At 34.9% G+C, this 18,291-nt stretch overlaps 2 protein-coding genes and 1 pseudogene across 2 annotated transcripts in view; 1 reads left to right on the top strand and 2 right to left on the bottom strand.

Annotated features, from left to right (window-relative positions):
• The window catches only part of LOC21403165 (glutathione S-transferase zeta class), a 6,218-nt gene extending 3,680 nt beyond the window's left edge, over positions 1-2,538 (bottom strand). The window contains exons 1-5 of the mRNA XM_024170485.1: positions 2,407-2,538; positions 2,194-2,284; positions 1,989-2,045; positions 1,328-1,413; positions 1,166-1,237 (exon numbers count right to left, since the gene is read on the bottom strand). Coding sequence (XP_024026253.1) covers positions 1,166-1,237; positions 1,328-1,413; positions 1,989-2,045; positions 2,194-2,284; positions 2,407-2,409 — 309 coding nt within the window. The 5' untranslated portion in view covers positions 2,410-2,538. The remainder of the gene's footprint in view (positions 1-1,165; positions 1,238-1,327; positions 1,414-1,988; positions 2,046-2,193; positions 2,285-2,406) is intronic.
• Positions 2,539-4,925: 2,387 nt separating this feature from the next.
• On the top strand, positions 4,926-7,296 carry LOC21403164 (annotated as a pseudogene).
• Positions 7,297-7,733: 437 nt separating this feature from the next.
• LOC21403162 (dynamin-like protein ARC5) lies at positions 7,734-17,337 on the bottom strand. The gene is made up of 17 exons (XM_010105700.2): positions 16,950-17,337; positions 14,836-15,000; positions 14,610-14,732; positions 13,935-14,156; positions 12,449-12,582; positions 12,253-12,345; positions 11,975-12,032; positions 11,644-11,692; positions 11,342-11,424; positions 10,854-11,011; positions 10,689-10,749; positions 10,444-10,506; positions 10,230-10,330; positions 9,340-9,397; positions 8,669-9,010; positions 8,137-8,301; positions 7,734-8,037 (listed from the first exon to the last, which is right to left on the bottom strand). Exons 1-17 carry the CDS (start codon positions 17,277-17,279, stop codon positions 7,945-7,947), a joined length of 2,298 nt encoding a protein of 765 aa, XP_010104002.1. The 5' UTR covers positions 17,280-17,337; the 3' UTR covers positions 7,734-7,944.
• Positions 17,338-18,291: the final 954 nt, after the last annotated feature.

The following is an 18,291-nucleotide window of genomic DNA, read 5'->3' as shown; positions in this document are numbered from 1 at the left end:
CCGAAATTTCTCTATAGAAATTTTGGAAACAATTTTTCAGCCCTAAGGGTTAAGGCTGGCCGAAATTCTCAAGAGAAAAAGGAAGGAAAAATTTTTCTCCAAAAATTCAACATCGTGCATGCGATGGTGTTTGTGAAAATTTGAGTGTTTATTGTAACCCGTTTTGTCTCATGTGTGCCCACACACACGTCTTCGTGGATTATAAGAATTGAAGTGGAAGACATTGGTTTTCTAAACACAAAGATTGAAGCAAGGACTGTTCGTGGTCAGAGAACTCAAGTTATCATCCGAGTCGGCTTCCAGGTATTTTTCCTGATTGAGTTCTTGATAAATGAATTAATGAGAATAATTTATTCGTGCATAAATTAATATAATCTATAGAATATCTCAAAAGTTTTATGAAAATTTTTGTTATACACGATCCGCCTCTTCCCCACCGCACCACCGCGCTTCCGCAGCCGGATTCGATTCGGCAACCAACGGTTTGGTAGGAGACAAAGAGAGATGTGGATTTAGTGAGGATTTTAAATCCTTTAAGAACTCCAATTTCAATTAGGTAATCCAAACTCCATCTAATAATCCCCACAAACTCAAAATACTAACTCTTTGTTTCTTGTACCCGATTTATCTGCTTGGCTTTATATTTTGGAAGAAAAACTTCATTCAATCCTTGGTGTCATTCCTCAGTTTTACCATAACGCTTGTAGTTTTATAAGGATTTATCCCCTGATGGTTTTATCTATAAGTTTTGCTGTCAGAATAAGCAGGACAAGTCACAACATTCAACGTATGTGTACATCCACTTGCAATTTCCTTTAAATTAACGAAAATAACTATACTTGTAATTTTGATGACGATTGTAGTTTTTTTTATTTTTTTTTATTTTTGCTTGGACTAATGAGAATTAATTTAAAAATTGACAAAGTGAAAAAAGAAACATGAAGGGTAAAGTAATAGTCTCTGAACCCGGAATAGAGAAGTGTAAATCTTTCTTAAATGCTTTCTTTAGAGTGCCTACCAAGAGCTATTTTTATTAAGTGGTGAGTCGAAAAATGCCAAGAATGAAGAGAAGTTAACTCAGGCAACAAGCAAGAAGTTTGGACTGAATGACAAATATGCAGTGATATATTTTATGAGAACGAGTTGAGAAAATAAGAAAAATTACCTGCAAATTTATGGCTTTTCTACGAAGATCGGTCGGCAAAAGAGGACGTTGAGGGTACTTCTCATCCAAATACTAGATAGTTTCAACAATCAAAAGTTAATTACAGCACAGGCTGAGAACAAGGAGCATATTTAAGTTTGCTTTGAGAAAATAGATTCTCACCAATAAGATGGCAAAAGAGTCAGCCAACACCATATCCCCATCCAACAGCACCGGCACAAACCCAATTGGATTCAGTTTCAAAAACTCTGCTCATAGTCAATCCAAATACCACACAAAACAAACGCAATTTTACTGAAATCCCCTCAGAAAAAGAAATGGCCAATTTCAATTTTGACGCCTGAACTATGTTCCTTCTCCCAAATTGGCCCCGAATTTCAAAACATTAACAAATCACACCTTGATGTATGAAAATTCCCACATTTGGCTCTTTTGTCACAAAACATTAAGCATGTAACCCCAATATACTTAGTTAATAAAGCGCAATTCAGACAAATAATGCTAAATTTAACCCTCACGCGCCTGATTAGCCAACGAGTTATCTTTCCCTTTAATTTTTATTTTATTTTTTAAATTTTTAAAAACTTTCATCCATATACCATTGATGAACTAAGCATATACGAGTGTCAGTGCGTGACATGATTAATTCTATCGAGTTTTTAACAATTTTAAAATGTAAGGGCCAATCTGGGACATCATACATCAATGTCCAATTTGTAACCTTTTGAAATTCGAGGGCTAAAATAATGCAAAATTTGAAAATTAATCAAAAAACAAAAAACAAAAAACATAAAGATTCACTGATAGTTGGATCCAACAAAACCTGGATTACGTTGCTCTCCCTTCACTATGTTCACCGCTCTGTACTCATACTTAAGCCCTATAATTTATATGAAATCAATCAAACTACAAACTTCTGTATTTTTTTTTAATTTAAAAAAAAAAAAAAAAACTACAAACTTCTGTTTTTTTTTTTAATTTAAAAAAAAAAAAAAAAAAAAAAAACAGACGGAAAAAGAAGTGATTACCTTTCAAGCTGAGGGCGATTCTGACACGAAACGAGCAAGAACTTCTCCAGTAAGAGTAGAGCTTCAGATTCGGTTTGTCTTCTCCACTTTCCTAATTTCACCGATTACTGATTAGCATCTATTCATTCATTCATTCAAAGGAGCTGCGATTTTGTGCAAGAGAAACAGAGAGAGAATACAAGAAAATGAAGAGGAAAAAGTTGCAGACTTTACCATGGAGGCGCCAAAACTGCAAAGTGCAAAGGAAGTTTTGATGAGAAGATTCAGTTGGCGCTCGCGCCAATTCCACTCTCTTCTTCTTCCCTCGAAGCTTTTTCAGTTTTTCATCATCTTTCTCTTTCCCGATTTGCCTTCCCTTTATTTTTCTTTAATTTTTTTTTGGGATAATTTTGATTAATTTCATAAATGGCCCGCAAAGACCATTTTTCACATTGTCCCCCGACCTTTTTTAAAAATAATTTTATTTTTAATAAAAATTGCAACAGTAGTAAACGAAAATAATTTAAAATTTATAAGATAAAATAATAATTTTTAAAATTTAAAAGACAAACTTAAAATAATTTTAAAATTTAAAGACATCATTGACAATAATCCTTTTTAGGATAATTTTGATTAATTTTGTAAATGTTCCTGAAAGACCATTTTTTCACAATGTCCCCAACCTTTTCTAAAACTATTCAAAATAGCCCTTAAGTTTTAAGTCAGACTATAATTCTAATGGTTTTGCTAGCATTAAAAAATAATTAAAGCCCATTGAATTCTAAATAAATATATATACATATTACTTTTAATTTTGGGTATTCTTCTAGTAGGACATTTTTTAATTATAGGTAAGTATTATTATTTTAGGCGTTAGTTAAGTTTTTAATAATTAAATTTGTAATTATACTAATTTTATATCGTATGTTGTAAATTTTTAACATTAACTCTTACAAATAAGACGTTAAAGGTACCTTTCCGAATTCTTGCCAAAATTTTCTCACACCAATTAGAGCAACTCTAATAATACTAACTTTTTTTTTTAATCAAAATGGCTAATGATTTAGTTTTTTTTTTCTTTTTTAACTTTTCTCTACTCTAACTATTAGCTAAATAGTTAGCTATTTTAGAGAATGTCTTCCACACTAACTAAATATAAGTAGCATAAGGAGACTAGACATTTTATTTTTTTGTATTATTTTATTCTTTCAACCGTAATAAATATAAAAATTCTTTTATAAATTCAATAAAATTATATATATTATAAATTTAATAAAATAATCTATATTTAGCTAAAATAGAGTATGGTTGGAGTAACTTATTAAAAAATTACTAATTCAAATAGCTTTTTAGCCATTTTAATTAGAATTTAACTAAAATTTTGAGAATTTGCTTAAAGATGCTCTTAATCTTCCCTACATTTGGCCAATGAACCCAAGAACTCTCATATGCACGTGCAAAATCCACTAACATTTTCTTCAGATGACAACCAATTCTTGTCAATTCCTCAACAATTAATCGTTCGACAATTTGTTCTTGTCTGTTTTAAGACCTTTTATAAGGAATCCCATTAAAATAATTCCAATAACTTCCACATGCCATTTTTCATCCACATTTTCACAAATTTTTAATGGAAGGATTCAATGGAACGTTTTGGATGTCAAAAATCAAAACGGAATTAACTCATTAGTTCATGAAGCGGAAATAAGATTAATCCTAAATTCATTTACTCGTTTTGTTACTCGAAGAGATTCATAGGCAATTACAAGGAAAGTTTGTTTTTCCAATTTCAGCAAAAAATGTGAGAAAATATCCACAAATGTCCCTTGAAATATTTACAAAAACACCCAACTTGGCTCTTAAAAAACAATTATGCTTTGTAAACCAATTCAGATTTGCGAGCCTACTTGTAGCCCTAAAGAAAGACAACATGATCACCTCTGTTGTATCTTTATTAAAACAATGTCCAAATTGTTGCATTCACCAAAAAAAGAAAATGAAGCAAATGTTAGGAATTAGATGTTTTAATTTTATATTATTGAAAGCAATAAAATCAGAGATAATTAAATCAAATAACAACAAATGTGTAAATATTTAGAGGTTCTATTAATATAAAACGACGTGCTCTTTTAACAGTTTTTTAATATGATGAAGAAGAGAAATATTTACAAGTGAAAAATCGCATACCTCACAACTCTCGTCTTCTCTAATTTATCTAATTAACTCAAAATCAACGGACCCCATTTTGCCTTAATCGATCCGTGAATTCTACTTTATAAGGCAATAATCATTATAATATAATTAGACTCTACAACTTAACAGTGAAAATGTGCAAAGTTTCGTTACTGCACAGTTCTTCATGGGAGCAGATCTGGAGCATGAATTTTCTTAAAAACAAAGCGGAAAAAAAAAAGCACGTGGCATGAATAATCGTAAACTTCATAGATGGGAATTTCTAATAGTTAGAGATTAGAGATATTAAACAAACGTTCGAATAAATTACATCTTATCCACATGTGCCCTCGACAACTTGATCTCATTTATCAAAGGTAGAAAAATTTGCCCTGGACATCTATTTCAGCGAAAAGAAACATTATAAATCTTCTCTTCAAGATGAAAACGATTTTGCTAGTATTTTGCCGACTTCAAAGTTGCTTTATAGAACTTAATACTAGTGATTTTATTTTTTAATTAAAAAATAAAATCGCTAGTGTTAAGTTATACACATAAACACACACACACCTCCTCTCGGCATGGGAAGGCCAGCACGACCACTTTTATCGTATCCCATTGATCTCTCGCCGGTGATGGATGAATACATGTACGTTGGCTTCTCCGCTTCAACTGGTTTGCTCTCTGCTAGAACGGGCCGACCCGGCATGGTCCAGTCCATTCTACTTAGACCCACACGGACCGTAGGTTAGGTTGGTCCAATCAATGATTTTTGTGGGTTAGCTTAAAAAAGTATATAGACCAAATTTTAGTTATAGAAATTAATTGGCTATAACTTATCAAGTTATGGTTTATAACCAGATAAGTTATGGACAAACTTGTTAAGTTATGGTTCATAGCCAGAAAAGTTATGGACAAGTAACTTGTCAAGTGATGGTTCATAACCAGACAAGTTATGGACGAAAACAATAATTTAACATATTTATTAACTTATGTAAACTATTAGCCTATTAATTTTAATTCATCTCAAGTCTTGACCTATTTTCCTCTTTCTCCCTAAATTTTGACTCAGTCCACACTATAAGTTAATTTTTCGTGGGTCAATTGAGCCACGTGGGCCAACCCATTTGAGTCCATCAACAAGTTAGGATGGGTAGACTCATCATGGGTTTAAATGGGTCAATCTTCAATTTTTAATTTTTCTTAATATTTGTTTTTAAATTTCTAAACAAGTTAATAAAAGTCTAAATAGTTAATGAAAATATGAAAAGAGATATCTATTTACGACCGCCTCATTAAAATCTTTCTAAGAAAAACCTTATGTAATAAAATCTTAATAAGAAAAAATGAGTACAGTCAGGATAATTATATATAAAATGTTTATAAAATTACTAAATAAAAATCAAACAAATAAAAAACATAAAAAGCCTGATATGTTAGGCCTTGCAGAAGTTATTCTCCAATCACGAGTGAACATAGCAAAAAGTACATAATGATATATATATATATATGAAATTGGACTATAATGAGTCTTTCAGGGACTGGCCCATTGTGGGTCCATATATGCTTAATCAAGTGAGCCTTACATGGGCCGGGATTGGCCGGCCCATGTTGAGCCTATTCGTGCCGGCACGGCCTGGCCCATGAAAATTCATGGGCCGGCCCATGAGCTGAGAAATGGAAGCCCAACCTAACCCATCAATTTTGTTGGGTTGGGTTGTGCCTTGAATAGTATTGTTTCGGGCCGACCTGGCTTGACATTGTATCAGAATGAGCCCGGGCTAGCCCACGGGTCTCGGCCCATAGTTGCATCTCTATCTTTGCTACCCATAAAGTCCATGGCTGGAGCTTTAGGATTGGAGGAAGGGCACCAGACTTGGATCCAAAGAAGCTCCCGATGCTTCCAACGGATACTAATAAGGTAGTGCAACAAAAAGGGTTTAAAGTAGGTATAACTTTAGCTAGTGTCACCCTTTTTATCTGGGCCATCTTTGCTGCTGTTCATATTTTACTCAGTATCCGAGAGGATGAGATTTTTGAAGATTGGGAAGTTGAATATGGAGCTTGGAAATATAAATACTCCGAGCTTTACTCTGCCACTAGGGGCTTTGGAGAGAAGAACCTTGTTGGGTCTGGAGGATTTGGGAGAGTGCACAAGGGGGTGATACGAAGTACTGGGCTAGAAGTGGCTGTAAAACGAATTTCTAACAACTCCCGTGAAGGAACGAAAGAATTCATTGCGGAAATAACCAGCATGGGAAGACTGAGGCATCGAAATCTTGTGCAGTTACATGGACGATCTCCTCCTTGTTTATGATTATATACCAAATGGGAGCCTTGACAAGCTTCTTTGCAAAAATGAAAACCCGAAGAAAAAGCTAAGCTGGGAGCAAAGATACAAGATCCTCACTGATGTAGCTCAAGCATTGCTGTATCTCCACGAAGAATGTGAGCAGATGGTGGTTCATAGAGACGTTAAACCCAGTAACATTCAAATTCGATGCAGATCTCAGTGCAAAACTAGGGGACTTTGGCCTGGCAAGAGCATACGACCATGGAAACAATCCGGAAACAACCAACATCGTAGGAACACTAGGTTACATGGCCCGGAACTCGCAAGAACTGGAAAAGCCACAACAAGCACAGACGTATATGGTTACACTATACTTCTGTTGGAAGTTGTTTGCGGAAGGAGGCCAATAGACCCCCATAAGCCTGCAGCTGAGCTGGTATTGGTGGATTGGGTAAGGCAACGGCATTGTCAAGGTGATATTACCAGAGCCGTTGATCCAACATTGGATGACTATGAGTCTATGATGCAGATGAAGTTGGCCTTGTGCTCAGTCTTGGCCTACTCTGCTCTCATCCCCATCCCGACACAAGGCCAAGCATGAGAAGGGTTGTGCAATATCTACTGCGATATGCAAACCTTCCGACACTCGAGCAGCCCAAGATGATTGTGGAATAGTCGGACAGTTTTCCAGATGAGCCTGATCCTTCCTGTTCTAGGATGACTTCTTCTAAGAGCAATAGCTTCACAAGCTTTGATAAAAAGGTTTCTGCAAGTAAGAGTACAAGCATTACTTTCTAGATTTTTTCTATCCATAAGAAGTGAAAATTGCTACTTTCTCACTGAGATTGAGGACGTTTCCCATGACAATTTTTTTTTCTTCTAAATAAAAATGAATGAGTTTCTCTATGCTACTGTAATTTGCATACTAAATCCCAATGGTCTGCATTTCTGCTCTGGCAACATCTATAGGTCAAATCTAATCCCCCATTCCAATGCCGTAAAAGTAGTGTTGATTAACAAATAAGTAATTTGGCTCACTACTGAGATAAAATCCAGGAATTAGAACAATAAATAGCAACTTAAGAAATCTGTTCAACACAAAAAGCTATGGCAAGGCTCAAAATATCAACATTCCATTTAAGGTCATCTACTCAAGGCCATCTGTTCATACATTAGTTTAAGGTCATCTACTCGAGGCCAACCACAACGAAACTTCAACTTTTCTGACTTTTCTTCGTTCATGACAACAATAAAAGAAGTTCCAGTTGACAAATACAAATAAATATTATCCCAACATAAATGAGGAATCACTGCTGCGAGTTGGAACCAGGTTTTAAATCAACTTGATGCAAACAAATCTGCTTGTGTATCGAGCGGAACTTCTCCTTGAGCCTCTGTATCTGCAAGATCACGAAAATATTTGGTCAACGGAAGATGAAGAGAGTTTGGGCTAAAATTCACAGGTCTAATTAGGAAGAAAAGAAAAATAGTTTGCATACTCTTTTCAGCTCGATTTCTGCATCTCGTTTTCTCTGGCCTAATGAATGTCTTAGATTGCTGATATCGAAAATATTATCCATGTCATCTTCAAAAGCAGATTCTAAGTCCTCCCCGAGTAGAGCAGGCAACTTGTCTACAACTGGCATCAGAAGAAAACAGTTGAACTGCAAAAGAAATACAAAAGTGGTTTAGAACGAGCAGGACAAAAAAAAAAAGGAAAGAAAAGAAAAGGAAGCAAACAAAAACGAAGCAAACTATTAGTAGATCATAGTTTGATTTATCCTTTCTTTTTTATGGATTCAGCTGTTAGCAATCTGGTAATACGTTGCTCCCTCACTCTGAGAAACTAAAGAAAAATAAGCTGACGCTAGAAAAACATGGAAGCAGAACACACCAGGAAAAAAGAAAGATGATATAAGAATAAAGACCGCAGACCGAAGTCAGTCATAGAAATGATAGGTACAAAAACAGTAACCACAAATAACGGACGACACAATATGCAGTAACAGCTAAAGCATTTGTGACGCAAACCTTCAATTCAGCAGAGGCCAAGAAATATTCTCTAATTCCATGAAATATCTGCTGTACCAAAGCATAAACAATCCGTTCAGAGGAAGGAGCGAGCTTCCTATTCCAAAGTGTGCTGTCTAAAAGATCAGCAAGCTTTGTTTCTGTTGTCTGCACAACAGAGGTTGAGTCAATTCCAGAAGCCAGATGACTCAGCTTCACATCTGCCCTCGGCTTTGATTCCTGCTTCTCATTGCCTGATCCATATGACAGATCTTGAGAAAGTCCAGCAGATACAGTAACACCAACAGTGGACTGTTCTGTTCCAGCAAACGAGTCTAAGAACTGACGTAATCCAGCTCGATTCTACAATTTGATACCAACAGATGCATAAGATAATCATAAAAACTGAAGTTATGAATTTAAAATGTATTGGTTTCTTAATCTGGTGAAAACTCAAGGCAGAAACCTATTCATTCAAAGAAATTTTCATGAAAAATAAATCACTGGAAAGATGATGAAAATGATAGTCAAAATTAGTAGAAATGACCATGGATCATCTACCTGATACAAAATGTTTAGATCATATTCTTCAATATATTTGTATGGACAGCTAATTTCAGACAGAAAGGAGATTAATTTGAGTAGCAATAAAAGAAAATATAAATCCATCATTACAGATTAGCCATGACAACCTTGTTGTGAAGAGACCACGTGACATATCGGGTGGTGCTTATTAAATCTTCCATGCATCTACAACAGAAACGTATCAAAGACCTTAAAATTCATCCTAAGCAACAATAACATACACAGATTAGTACAAATGGAAAACAGGATTAATTGCGCATGGGGAACCCAAAACTTCAATATAACACCTGGAAGTTAGAAGGGAGTATCAAAGAATAACAATAAGCACCTCAAGCTTTATTCGTCATCAACTGGGTGTCAAATCGTTTAATGTTTACAAGACACCTAGGTAGAAACAATACTATAAAAAGTAGATTGTTAAATACTTCTCTTCTCCCAACTCCCTATTTTGACAGCCATAGTCCAGCCTGTTCTAATTAAAGTGTCAAACAACCTCTTCCTTTTCCAAAGACGGTTTAATGCGAAAAATGCACTTTACTGACTCCTTTATAGAGACAAAAATGTGAAAGTTATCCGAACAAGTTTTCAATTCCAGTTGCTACAGTAAAAAGCTCTCACAAAAAGTCGCATCTAACTTTTTCTGCTACAGTAAAAAGCTCTCACAAAAAGTCACATCTCAGCTCGAATTAAAAACTCGAATCGTAGAACTAAGCGAGGCCTAACTTTTCATTTCTTAGCGACTAGGAATGTAGTATCAGTATCTTCCAGGCTTGAGAAAATTATAGAAACAACCGATGTCCTTTACATCCTTGAAAAATCTTTCTTTAAAACTCAAAACGAAGAAGTGGCATATTTTGGAGAAGATTATTGTCCATTTGCAGTTGTCTCAAAATCAGAAATCCTTCGTATTCACCAAAACTATGAGAAACACTGATGTTGAAACAAATTAGTTGTCTGCAATATAATCACACAAATGTAGCCATGATAAGAGCCTTACTTTTCACGGCAAGCTCTTTCAGTAGCTTCCGCAAAGTTGTTGTAGGCAGCAGCAACACGTCTGATAAACATGTCATGACCACTTAGATACTCACCATCTTTCTGTTGAATTCAAAGTTAAAAAGAATAATTGAAATATTAAGTGCCAGATATTCAGGAGGTACTCTAAGTACAAGTTATAAATCCCTTCAACAACTAGAGGATAGAGCTCACACCTTTAAAAGATGGACGGAAATTGGAAGCAATCTCTTTAGGATGTGCAAGAGTCTAGAACCTAACTAAACCCACGAACAAAGGAATATCAGTTTTACTGTAGATGGCAACGGGCCACCAAAAACTTTTACTTGTGAAAGGGCTAAAGAGTACATTAGTTGATAAACAAAAACACCAATCCAAAAAGATAAATATATGGATGTACAGGGGTAAACAGATGATGGGATTAAGGAACATTTCTTATCACCTGACAAAGAAATGGTTCAAAGGTATCACGAGCCTTTGCAACAGCTATAACACAGGCTGTCCTGATTAAGGAAAAGAAATTAAGATTAATAAACAAAAGAGAGCAAACCTTCTGCCGATTCAGAAATAATTAGATCTGAAATGAGTTATTTGATGTCAGAAGTACCTCGAATAGTTTGTTCCATCATGTATGTCTTCAACTCCACAAGCATTTACAATTTCTTCCCGCGTAATTGGAGGGCATTTGGTTCCTCCAACAATAAAGCGGAAATCAGCCATGGCACGATGATACTGTGCTCCTCCATATAAACGCATTCCTGCATTCTAAACATTTGGGGCACAAAAGCAAAATGTTGGATGCATAGAGATATGTATTGCCTGATTTATACTCACAATCAGATAAAAGAAACCAGGATTATTATCTGATAAAAATAAACTTGCAAAACGATCTAGAATTTGTCCTTTTCTTTTGAAGAAATAGACCACAGTTTCAGCTATATGCTATGATCTAAATAAAGCGTTATACATGAAGCGCATAGTGTGAAGCAGAAACATGCAAAAAAGAATTTTTTTTTTTTTTTTTTTTTTTTTTTTGGCGAATGCAAACATGAAGAAATTTAGTTGACAGAATATTTGCATAAATGAATAGCTTACAGGTATAAGCTTGTGAGGGATCTGAAGACCATCAATACCAACAAATGCTCCCCCATTGGTTCTCTCATCTTGCAATGTTTCACCTTCAAAACGTAAAATGATAACTTAATATTCTTTTCCAAACCATACTACATGATCAGCACCTGGATATCATTATTTTGAGCAAAAATAGTATATTATAGTCTTCCAAAAGATGACAAGCTACAAATACTGATCCACCACATCCTAAATTAGCCAATGGAAACTGAACAGGAAAAAAAAAAGGAACACTGCCCATGGTGAGTGAAATTAAGGTACTTTACCAAATTTATCTGGAGGTGCAACAACTGTTCCTTTCAACAGCAATGACAGCTGAATAACAAAATATATTAGTCAGCTTAAGCAAACGTGAAACTGCAGCAGTAATAATAATGGCATGTAGTGCATGCACTCTAAGACTTTTAGAAAGTCTGAAAGCGTTGAAACAGTACAATTAAGGCAAAATTGTAACAACAGTTGAGCATATAAACTTGCTTATCTCTTTTCCATGCTAAGATTTTTCCGTAAATAAGAAAGAGCTACAGCAATATTGGTTAATAGCCATAAGAAATTGGCATTACTCGTCAGAAAGAGATTGCCTCAGTTAATAATAACCTTGGTCAAGAACAGATCATCTCTTCCTTTCTCCTTTAGTTTTACTTCATCCAAAGTGCTGCGTTTACACATATAATGGAATACAGTCAGTCAGCTAGTAACATAAAATCGAATGTGCACGCAACCACTAACCATTACAAAACAATTGGGGAAAAAATAAAAGAAGTCAACATAAAATATATCCTCATTGCCCAAACTACACACAACGTACAAGAATTTAAACTATGAAACCCATGTAACTTGGGTAGAAAACTTTTTGGATCAGGTGAACCTCAAACCTGAGTTCTTGATTTATTTCATTCATCTTTCTTGTTGTGCTTCTGTATTCCTTTTCAAGAAGGGGAATGATTGATGGAACGCTATCCATGTACCTGGAAAGATATCCTCTCAAAATTGTACTTGAAAGCATGTGGGTTAAAACACAAAGTAATGGGAATAGGCAAGCAAATATAAAGCCACACAAATTTTTCATACCTCTTCTGTAACAATTCTTCCAAAAACAACCTGAGTTTGCTAACACCTATTCTACTTCTTTCTTGCACTGAAAGCAACCTGCCCAATTTCTCCTCCAATGATGCAACATCTTCCATCTCCCTTAAGGAAATTGCCTGCACTTAGAAAATAAAGATAAAACCTACAGGTTTCAGAGGGAGATTAGTAAACAAGAAATACTTGCAGAAGTCTTAAGCCAATAGTTAAGCATAAACACATAAACACATAAAAGGCAAAAAAAATCTTTTGTTTAAAAGAACGCTCAGTCCTAACTCAACTAGAAACTGCATAAGATAAGATGATAGCTACCCATCAGATGAAACGGATTCAATTTATCACCTTTATTTTTCTTTTTCTTTTTTTTCCTCTTTACCAGAAATGAGTAATTTATCAAATGAATGAAAAAAGATGCAAACGAAAAATGGTAGAAGACGAGCTGTCGCAGCAAAAGAAAGAAAAAAGATGCAAATGAAAAATGGTAGAAGACAAGTTGTCACAGCAAAAGAAAGAAAAAATTAAAATACTGTAAATGCTTCAGGAAAAAAAAAATCCCCATCAAAATTGCATTATAGTAAATTCTTTGTAAAGTTTTCCTACAGTAAAACTACTAGGCGCACAACGGGCATTGATGTACCCTTTAATTAAACTCTTCCCAGCTGGTCAGCTCTTTTACTCAATTATGAGTTGGAACTAGATATCTCCTTGTTGGAGGTACCATTTAACTACTAGGATTGAATGTATATAATAATAAAATGGGTCAAAGGTTGTATGCCTTATCAACAAATGACACAACCCATGAGCTAAATAAATTCAACTTATTTCTAAAACTTCGAACCAATTGAATAAAGGGTAAATTGCACCAGTGCACTGAACTTTTTTAATTTACAAGTTGGATCTCTCAAACTTTTAATTTTGCATCCAAAAACCTACATTTGATCATCTTTGGCAATGCAGTCCAATCAATCAATAACGGACTTCGATTGATAAATGGCAATTTGGGTACCAAATGCCAAAATTTAAAAGTTCAGGGTCTAACTTACGAATCAACAAAAAGTTTCGGATGCATGCATCCCTTAATTGCAGTCTGCAAGCTATTGGACCACAATTGAAACAGATTTCCAAATTTAGGGTCACATTAGCCAAGATTGAAAGTTTGGGCCACAAGTTGCCAAACATGAATGAGTTAAGGGTGCACCAAACCATGAATAAAACTTGAAATATTAAAATATACTCTATGCTGCACTTTTTTCTACCATGATTCTCATTGCTAATGGACAGCAATAGCATGATGACATCGAATATCTCAAGAAAGAAAAGTTAAAAAGATGGGAAATGATGTTAACAACAATGTTTAAGTATAACTGGGGTCATAATAGTCGGATAAAATGATATAGATGATCATAGAAAACATGTATATTTCCTAGAAGCGAGGAAACAAATATAAGAACAAAATGGTAAACTGAATAACCTGTTTAAACTCGTCATTTGATCTATAAACTGAATCGGGCCCAGAACCAACTCTTCCAGAAGGGACAGATGTAAAGAAGGGAGAGTCACCAAGTATGAAGCCATCAAGCGTGCATGCAGGAGGTGAAAGGAATACTTCCACATCTGATGAACGTGCAAACTGGGGTATCTTGGTATCAAGCTTGGTTGAGACAATAACAGTTCTTGAAAGCTCAGGATCAATCTGCAAAGATTCGCAACACAATTCCATCAGCTTAAGCTGGCTTAATGACAAGGATTCAAGTTTGCACACCTCATCTCAAAATTAAAAGCATATAGTCAGACAAAAGTATACAGCTGCTACCGACTGCTGCAAGTTAAACTAAATTTCAAGTTGTGTATTTGCCAGGTACAAAATTAGGAGTTTGTTCGAAAAGCAAGTAGTAATAGCAACAAATAAACCATTATTTTTTTAGTTATAGCTAATAAAATCATTGCTCAGAACTCATGTAACTATGCTCGAGTCATCTATTTCCATACTCATATGTCTCTTTTCTTTTTTCTTATTCCCTTTTCCCTTCTTTTATTTTCTTTCTTTCGTGGTACGTCAAGTTCCTATGTGTCAAACCATTTAAAAGTACCTAACACTCCTCACTTTACTAAGCACAAATGCAGACAAGCTATCAAAATGACATACTTGCATCACCACCCTTCTTGTAGTTGCATTGCTCCAGTCACTGCAATCTTCAAGACACAATATAATAAATTCTTTATGCTGCATTTTTGTTCGGACTAGTGACTCCACTGCACGAGCTTGAGCCTGTCACAAATTAAAATTTAAATCAATCACAACCAATCGGCCACAATAACAAGGAAATAATGGATCTCATGTTAAACATGTTTCACTGATTTTGATGGTTGACCTGTAATTCTCGATTCTTTCGACCAGGAGCAGGAGCAATGAGTCCAGGAGTATCTATAATGGTGAGATTTGGGCAATACTTGTACTCCACGTTAATGATTATTTCTTTTGCGGAGAATTGAGAAGGCTCACTTTCCAACCTCATGTTTTCAGCTTCAATGTATGCCTGCAGGGCACCCAAGATAATGGAGTCATATTATAAATACATCATGACTGTAAGTATTGGAGCCATCAGAAGCTTGAAACGATCTCGAATATAAGTAAATACTCTGTTCTTATCATATTGCTACATACGCCATTAATATTGGAATATTCGTTTCTTTTTCACAGTAGAAGGGAAAGCAACACATCACATGTAACAAGGTTTATGAATTAGAGAAACCACAGCAATAATGCTGGAAAACCACCATAGAGAATTTTAAGATAAGGAAATTCAAATCTTAGTATTGTTTTTCAGATGGCTAGTATCCCATTTACTTGGCCAAAATACAAGTTACAACAATGCAAGATTATCCATTTTTATCGTTCCATTTTATCATTGTTTTATAATATAACGGAATTATCTACTAAATCCATCTTTACATTAATATTAATTTTTACATAACTAAAATATAATTTAAGAAAACCCTTGTTTGCCAAGACAAAAATAATACTTAGTATTAACAGGATTTGCTTTGTCGTTTAGCAACTAGAAAAGACAAAAGGAAAACTCATCAATCAAACGCCGGTCTAAGTTTAACATTTAAAAAAAAAAAATGGAAGCGTTAATGGAACATAAGTAAAGAAACAACCTCTTTTTATTAATAGTCAGTCTTGCACCATAGATTTTTTTTCCCTCGTCATTTCCCATTAAAGGAAAAGGACAAAGAAAAGACAGTTTATCTTCTACAAATAGCAAGCAATTTTTTTTTCTTTTCTATTTTCAAAGCAACAGCCAACTGTTTTCAGAGAAGGAAAAAAAACCGTTGTCAAGTAAAATAATGAATAAATAAATAACTTATCTAATTTGCCCATGTAACTCTCTGTCTTACCATTTCAGTCTAAAAAAAAAAAGAATAATTACTCCAAAACTTCTTTTCCTCTTTCTATGAATTGAACGACACAGCATTACCAAAAGAAAAATAGACATAAAAATTCCTCTATTTCACACTAATCATTCATCATTTGTTGTAGGGTAAGAACATAGACCTATTGCCCAATGTCATTAAGAAGCCCATTAAGAGTACACAGACAACTCAATCACGGTGCCACATCGTCAATATTAAGCAATAACAGCAAAAAGTCGACCCTTTAAGAAGCTTCAAGAATGTTCAAAGGGACGAGGCTTCATGTTGTGCTTAGGGAGAAGAGGCTTCGTCCAATCCTCGCAGAATCGAGGCTTCTCAAGATCAATAAAGTGTTTAAGGAGTCGAGCTTCGTAAGACCAAGTGTTTAAGGAGTCGAGGCTTTACAAGGCTTCAAGAAGTGTTCAAGGAGACGAGGCTTCAGGCTACACCTAAGGCGAAAAGGCTTCGCCCCACTCTTATGAAGTCGAGGCTATTACAAAGTCGAGGCTACAGGAAGATAATGAATCCGCGAGATTTGCTCTAAAAGTCAAGATTTGTATTTTAAATATGAAATTTAAATATGAAAACCGTACTAATTAATTGTAATCTCTATTTTTTAGAAAACTATCCCAAAAAATAAAAAAAATATCTTATAGACTAGAAATTTCCCGAAGTCTTACATTGAGAAAAAACGTATAATCTCTTCTCAAATTAGTGAAATTCTCTTCTCCTTCCCACAATGAATGTAACTCTTAAATTGAGGGTAAATCATTATAAATTTTCATGTGTTCTTATTTTTGTTACATTTAACTTTATTTTTTTGTATTTATATTGCTGTGAATCGCATTAATTTATTTCAAAATTCGTTATTATTTTGTTGACGAAATCGCATTAATTTATTTCAAAATTCGTTATTATTTTGTTGACGAATTTTCATCCAACCATGTTCATACCCCACCACATTCTACAAAAAAGCAAACCAGAAAAATATATAAATTCTAAAAAAAAGGCAATCAAAAATTAAAGCTCTTACTCCAAAATTGGAAATCGAAACAAGAAGCAAAATCACCTGAACTTCCTTGAGCGACTTGTCCTCGGCGAGAGCGGGATCGGCGTCGGAGACGAGACGGCACAACGGCGACTCGCGGTCGGGGTGGTAGCGCATGTGGAGGGTGATGGGACGGCGGGTCTTGGTGCCGCCGCCGACGTGGTTGAACTGGAATCCCATTAGGGCTTCGACGAGGGCGCTCTTGCCGTCGGTCTGGTGGCCGACGACAAGCACCGCCGGCGCGTCGAACGGCGTCTGGAACTCCTGGGCTAGACCGTGGAGCTCGTTGTAGGCCTCGTACAGCGCCGATTTCTCTTCCCATTCTGTCGGCATTTTGATCCCGATCTCCATGGGAGCTTCGGAACTTGGTGAGAGAAAGAGAGGAGATAAGAGAGTATGTGGGAACTGAGGAAAGCTGTTTGAAAGTGGTTTTTGGCTGTTTACGGATGGAATGGACTTTACTCTAGCGCTAAAGATTTCGAATTATATGGCGCGTACACGTGTTTGAAAGACAATGATTTTAACTTTTAAATTTAATTCAATTTTATATTATTAAAAGGAGGAATGATTAATAGCCCGTTTGTTTCTTGTATTTATCTCTGATTCGAATCATGATTCATAGTTCTCTACGATATTTTTTTCTCATAAAAAATACACGTAAAATGAGAATGATTATGAATCATGATTCTGAATATACGAACCAAACGAACACTAACTCTTTTTTTTATTGAAAGGACATTGAAAGGGAATAATGAACTTGTAAACTTCTATTTAGGATGAGTTTGGAACACGTAATTAAAGAGACGTTTGATTCATGGATTAAAATTATTTTTGATTTATGTGTATTTTTTGTGAGAGAAAACACTGTAGCGAACTATAAATCATGATTCAAATCATGGTATGAATTTTCTTACTAAACGTCTCCTAAGTCAGAGATTTTAATTTATTGACGTAAAATTTTATGAGAGTAAATTTTTGAATTTAAATTCTTTATAAGATAGCAAACAAGCCCTTAATCATAATATCATGAGTTAATTTTAAACTAGTTTAGTTCACTGATTCAAGTTTTTAATTTGAGTTGAGATGTAACTTTATATGATAATTTTTTATTGTAGGAAAAAAGTTAGACGTTACTATTTTTTAGAGTTTTTTACTGTAACAAAACTCAAATTATAAACTTGAATTGATGAAATGAACGGGGCCTCCACTTTTATCACCTAAACTATGTAGGTCTCGTTGATTTCACTGATTCGAGTTTTGTTACAGTGAAAAGCTCTCAGAAACAGTCACGTCTAAATTTTTTGCTATAGTAAAAAGCTCTCACATAAATTCACATCTCCACTCAAATTAAAAACTCAAATCA

This window comes from Morus notabilis, unplaced genomic scaffold (genome assembly GCF_000414095.1).
Source record: "Morus notabilis unplaced genomic scaffold, ASM41409v2 Scaffold1333, whole genome shotgun sequence".
Taxonomy (NCBI): Eukaryota; Viridiplantae; Streptophyta; class Magnoliopsida; order Rosales; family Moraceae; genus Morus; species Morus notabilis.
Note: the sequence above shows the minus strand (reverse complement) of the source record. Positions and strands in the feature narration are given on the sequence as shown.

What these genes read in the sequence shown, in the direction of transcription:
- LOC21403162 (XM_010105700.2), bottom strand. Translation starts at nt 17,279, where the DNA reads ATGGAGATCGGGATCAAAATGCCGACAGAATGGGAAGAGAAATCGGCG. An exon ending in GATGGAACAAACTATTCGAG is followed by an intron (nt 10,750 to 10,853) that starts GTACTTCTGACA and finishes TTCCTTAATCAG; the next exon opens with GACAGCCTGTGTTATAGCTG. An exon ending in GAAAGAGCTTGCCGTGAAAA is followed by an intron (nt 9,398 to 10,229) that starts GTAAGGCTCTTA and finishes TTTCTGTTGTAG; the next exon opens with ATGCATGGAAGATTTAATAA.